Below are 6,000 nucleotides of genomic sequence, written 5' to 3'. Positions count from 1 at the left end.
TCCACCCACTGTGATTTAGGGATCTTTAGTACATCTGACAATAATCTCTACCAACTCTCACATGCAGTATCCTTGCACCTGTATCCTAAAACTATTTTTTTTCCCAACAGAAAAGCTGCACAGTTACTGTGAAGTTTAACTATGAGATAGGAAATGCCCGCAATTGCTGCCTGCACCCAGTTTGCCATGTCACCCTGTCAAGCCAATTACTTTAATTAGAGTTGTATCTGGCCCTTCTTGACAACTCAGCCTCTAACGATGAAAATATTCATGACAATAAGCTGGATGAGGAAGGCAGAACTCATTGTTTTCCAAGACTCCTGCTATTACTATCAATTTCACATGAAAGTAGGGCGCTTTCTTTGGGAATAGCAACACAAAAGTGTCACTCAGTTTCATTAGCAGAGTGGTAGCTCTTTGCTGTTCCCTCTTTAAAGCTCTTCATGGGTGAAGAATTTAGTCCAGTGCTTTGGCAGCGAAACACAGACATGGCTAATTGCAATTAGATTAATATTCTAGGCCATTTAAACAAAGCACTCTGCTGGCAAATTCATATAAACAGTAGAATAATCCCATTGGGCAAGTACCATACTGCCAAACTGGTTTTAATCATGGTGGAAATGTTTTGCCCTTCATGCAAAAACAATGCTTGCAAGATCTGGGATAACTAGAGATCCTACAGAAATGCTGAAGAAAAGTCCATGAGTTATTGATACAATTCCAGACGCAGCAGAATATCCGAAAATGGTTGGGACAGTACATTAAGCAGTATCTCCATAGGACCTACACGTTTGAACACCAGACCTTGTCCTGCTCAATTCCATATTGGAAACGTCTCTGCAGCCTTCCAACCTCACTTAACAGCTTGCTTTCTGCTCAGCGAGAATAAGGAGTGTAAGAACAGGAGAGGTACACAATTTATGCAGCTCCCCCATTTTTTTGGTATCCTGTGCCTATGAAGGAGCAAATCACTATATTAGGACAGTGAAAAAAAATCATCATTTTTACATCATTCTTAAGACAGCTCTTTTGTTAGACAGAATTTGCTTTCTGTCCCGCTGATCTTCCAGAACTGGGCTTCTCAAACTTTTTCCAAGCACAGAACTTGTCTGTCCTCAACCATCTTCACAAAATCCTACCTCCAAACAGGGAAATAGCTGCACACACAGAAGCACTGTTCCTCAAGTGAGTTATTGTTTTCCTCATCCTCAAAATAACTGTTTCTTTTCTCACCCATTCTATCTCTGTCTGCATCTTTCCCAGCTTTAAAGGCCAGTTCCTAGCAAGGGAAAAAAAATATACAGTGACTACTGAGTGGTGGTAAATACTGATTTGGGGCATGCTGCTTTGATTCAAGTAACTGTCCACCAGCCCTGCAGGAAAATGGGTTTATGGAGAAAAGAAGAAAATCTAAACCCCTCTATGCATTTGGCAGCTCTCAGTCCAGCCTCAAGCTCAGTGGCAGGCAAGTATCAAAAATAGTCTCTGTGCCTGCAGACAAGGCTTTCTGGAATTAGAGTAGTAGCTGTATGAGACAGAAAACCTATACAGTACATGCAGACCTAGAGAAAGAATTTGTCTGCTACTCTCAAAGTGCAGACATTTTATATATTTCTGTTTATTTTTTAAGGGGGAAGGGAGATTTCCAGCAGAGGTGATTTTTTTTTTTCTTCCCTCAAGCTTTTAGAGTCTCTGAAACAAGGAAGGCTACGGCTTGCTTTGAAAAGGTACAGCTCTTAAAAAGGAACTGCTCGTGGGAACAATGCAGTGAAAATGCTGTCCCCCAACAGAACAAATCTGAATGATAATTGGAGTTATTACCTAAAGCAGGCTATATAAAAATCACTTCCAGAAGCCTCATCAGAACCCAGAGACATATTAATACTGAAATATAAGCACTTGCATACCTGTCACTTACTACCTCTTTTTTTGGTGCTGTTTCTACCCCAGACATACCTGACTCTTGTACTCACTCCCTTGCGAGCACAAAAAGGTCCAATCTTTCTTTCCATTCTGTTTTTCTCATAGACGTTACTCGCTGTTAATTCTCAATTTCCCCACATTGTTTTGACATGCCAATAATCTTATGAAAGCACACAGTTGCTGTGGGAGATCTTGATTACAGTCAAACGAGCTGAAAAGCATGGTATCTGGCCTTTGTTTCCTGGAAGGGACACATCTACAAAGCACTGCAGTCCAGTACCCCTAGAGAGAAATGGGGGCTTGTGCTACTGCTCTGTTTAACACGTTCTCCTCTGGAGTGCAGACCAGCCACACTTTGCAATAGCTGTGCTTCCTCCTGCAAACAGCAGACAGGTTTAGCATCAATTCATAGATTATCAGATCAAGTAATTGATACTGGAAGGCAAGTGTCAGCATGCAACTGCCTGTCATAGGTTTACGACTCACAATTTTGAACACAGCCTAGTACTGTATGCACGTGCTAGAAACTCACACACGATGACCTTGTACTTCATCAGAACTGAGCCAATGCAAACCATTTACTCCATCCGGAAAACTATGATGTCCAGCAAATATGACACAGAACAATTTCATACAACATTCTACCACAGTAAAAAAATGCACAAAAAAGCTGACAAAACCCAGAAGAGCCGCTAGAAAAATCTAAACAGTAGAAAATGAGTACTTTCTATACAAATCTCCCTTTCTTTTTGTATTTGCTGTACCCACACTGGTCTCTCTTTTATTACATTCCTGTACAAAACTAGTATTGGCTCTGTTCTTAGTTAAAGCTCTCACCCCCATACAATTTGCAATTGCATCCAAACTTTTCTGCCATCAGGATTCAAGATGATTAACTTTTCCATGATTGTGGCAGCACTTAACAAAGTCCCTACCTATATGTATTTATATAGATATACATGTATTATACACACATACATACATACACATGACAAATACTGTTGCAGTTATTCTCTCTTCCAGTGTTTAGAGTGATGGTCACCCTAGAAGGTGAAGGCATACACCACTCCCACAACCACAATATTTCCAATTGTTGCTATTATAGCAATCCATAACAATATAGCATCATTTGAAGAACGGGATGTCTCTTCTGGTGGATTCTGTGTGGAAGAAGCTGCATGAACGTTGGCTGATGAGTTAAACAAGGAGTACTCTGTGCTAAAGTCCTCGTTGGGTGAGTCCATAAAGGCTCCTCCCATAACAGGAAGCTGTGAAGAAAGATATGGCAAAATTAGACTGAAGGCCAATGTCGGTATTTGCTTTGTCTCAAAATCATTGCAAAAGGGTAACCATTAGCAAACCTGCAAAATTACTGAGATGTCATGTATGTGGTGCTAACCTGTCAGGAATACCACAGACACACACTTTACACTATTCTTCCATTTCTGTTAGAATCAATATTATTGCAGGAAACCTACATATATTCCATGAATATACGTAATAGCTGGCATTCAGGCTCCAAGTCAACCAAAGTAATTATATGCATTTAGAAAGAAGAGATACAGCTATCCACAAAGCACTCACATACCAAAATGTAAGCTTACAAGAACATGATTGTTTTGTGACTACCAACAACAGAATCATACTACACAAAGGCATCGAGCAAGCACAGCGAGGATGAGGTGCAGGGAATTTGTTCTGCCTTTATGTATGGCTCAGAAGTGAACCCTTGATTTATCTAGAGATCCTGCAAAAACATATGAATTGCAAAAGTTGTTACTGTAAAACAGGTGGAGCGTACTCAGTGCTCTGATTTCACTTGCAAAACACACCATTGCAACGATGCAGGATTTATAAATCTATAAGTGGAAAAACTTCAAATTGGATTTTGAAAGGCTCCATAGCAATAAAGTGGCAAATTGCAACGCTTGTCCCACCCCAGACTTCTACTGGGAAGGATAAAGTTTCTTCAGTGCTCTGTGATAAAGTTAAAGCAAAAAAGAATTATTTAACATTGTCCTTATACAGGTTTTAGTTGTCTCCCCAAGTTCATCCTAGAACACAACACATGTTCTTCATGATTCAACAACTATTTTACCCTCTACATAGAGGTACGGAACACATCCCTCCGCAAATGTACAGATTCTTCATTCAGGCAAGAGCAGGATACCTAATGCTCTACTAAGACCATCTACTACTAAAATAAAGTTCACACAAAAGGTTTTTCTTCCATCCATGTTCTTTGTATGTTTGGGAACACTGGTGTGGAGGATTCTTCCCTGGCTCACTGAGTGCAGGCTCCATGGTCTCATGCAAGTAGAGGACATTGTTTCAGAAAAAGCTGCAGAATATCTACTTCACTTTTCTGTATATGCTCAGGGCACACACTTCTGAATATCCTGTAAAAAGCCAAAGAGCTGCTTGGCAACCTCAGAAACCACAACTCTTATGTACTGCAGAAAGAGCATGAGCAGTGTGGATATTGCAAAGCCCCAAGTCTCTGCAGTACTCAGTAACTAAAACTCCCGGACCATTGTAGTAGGTAGATAGACCAAACCCATGGCACTATTGCAAAACAAAACAAAACAAAACAAACAACAAAAAAACCCCAAACCCAGAGCCATATGTCCAAATCTCTCTGCCAGCCTGACCAGAAGGGAAAAGTTCCATCATGGCATTGATGACTGGTTTGATCTTGAGCAATGAGTAAAACCTAGACATCAGTGCATCCTACCTACACTCTCCTTTAAAATCTTGTAGAACTCCAGTGCTTCAAGGGAGGCTGAAAAACGCCTGGGAATGTTCTCCTTAAGAAACACTCTTACTGCAACACCAACCAACCTTTCCTTCCCCACAGTGGCTTCCATGCTGCTACCATCTTCCAACCTTTGGACCCAGTTACAATCTCCTGTTTTATGCCCCACTTGTAAATGCTTTTGTGTTTTTTCCATTATTATTCTTTGCCTTTCTCAGCCAGGCTTTCTTCTACAGATGAAACCCTCTGGCTCAGTAACAACAAAATAAAGATCCTTCCTGCTGTTATACTAGTAGTAGTACTATTACAACTAGAAGCAGCACAGTACTGTTGAAGATGCCACAGCCTACGAATAACAGAGGAACCAACCTTGCTTTCACTCAGCCACATAACAGAATGTTGCTATACCATCAGCATTAAATTACCACGGCTAATACACACCAGACTGGTAAATCAGTCTCTTTCAACACCTTGTCCTTCAACTCCCACATCACATTTTGACCCCCCAAGTAACCTCTCCCCTTGGTACCAAACGACACCCCTTCTGTCTGTGTGCAGCTGTGCTATGGAGGCTGCTAAACTGGACAGGATTTGAGGATAAGGCACTTCTCTCCACAGTGGTGGCTGAAATCTACAAATTAGAGAGGAGAATTTGAGAAGCTTGAGAATAAACTAGCTATTTTTGCTTGCTATCCATAACATTTTACAAAGCTATAAAGACAGACTCTCTTTCAAAGTTGACTGCTGAACAAATTACATCTGTACTAGAAAATACCATGTCACATTCAAAATGGAACAGAGAATGATAAAAGACCACAATGGATATGTCATACTACCTAATCCACATTAAATACAATTATCTTTGAGATCAAATATGATTAGACAAAAGCAGTTTGCAAGAACCCAAACAGGAGATTGCAAGTCAAGTTTGATACATTCCCACTGCGTCAGACTTCTGCTGCCAGTTTCAACACATAGCGAGCTTTAGAGAGAGCAAAAGCTTCCATTTCACAACAAGCCCAGCTTGATGTTTTGAATCCAGTTCCACTGGCCTTTTTTATGTCTTGCAATTTCATAACTAAAACATTGCTCAGTTTAATCAGGGTTTCTTTTTATATAGAGATTCCCATAAAAGGCAATTCCAACTTCAAACACAAAAAGTGTATACAATGATGCTGCCTTTAACAGCTATGGAGACACTAGTTAAAGATCCTCACAGCAAATGACAGGCATGCACTTACCATACAGGCAGCAAAATGCTCAGTCTCAGGTGCTTGCCTCCTTAGCAAACCATTTAAGGGTATCAGCATTTAGGATGGTCA

At 40.5% G+C, this 6,000-nt stretch overlaps 1 protein-coding gene across 1 annotated transcript in view; it reads right to left on the bottom strand.

The window, feature by feature from the left end:
- Nucleotides 1-504: 504 nt before the first annotated feature.
- C9H14orf132 (chromosome 9 C14orf132 homolog) overlaps nt 505-6,000 on the bottom strand; it is a 43,661-nt gene continuing 38,165 nt past the window's right edge. Inside the window, exon 4 of the mRNA XM_075104427.1 lies at nt 505-3,191. Within this exon, the coding sequence (XP_074960528.1) occupies nt 2,967-3,191 (225 nt within the window). The 3' untranslated portion in view covers nt 505-2,966. The remainder of the gene's footprint in view (nt 3,192-6,000) is intronic.

Source organism: Phalacrocorax aristotelis, chromosome 9, assembly GCF_949628215.1.
Source record: "Phalacrocorax aristotelis chromosome 9, bGulAri2.1, whole genome shotgun sequence".
In the NCBI taxonomy this organism is placed as follows: Eukaryota; Metazoa; Chordata; class Aves; order Suliformes; family Phalacrocoracidae; genus Phalacrocorax; species Phalacrocorax aristotelis.
The sequence above is the reverse complement of the archived record's forward strand: the minus strand, read 5'-3'. Positions and strand labels throughout refer to the sequence as shown.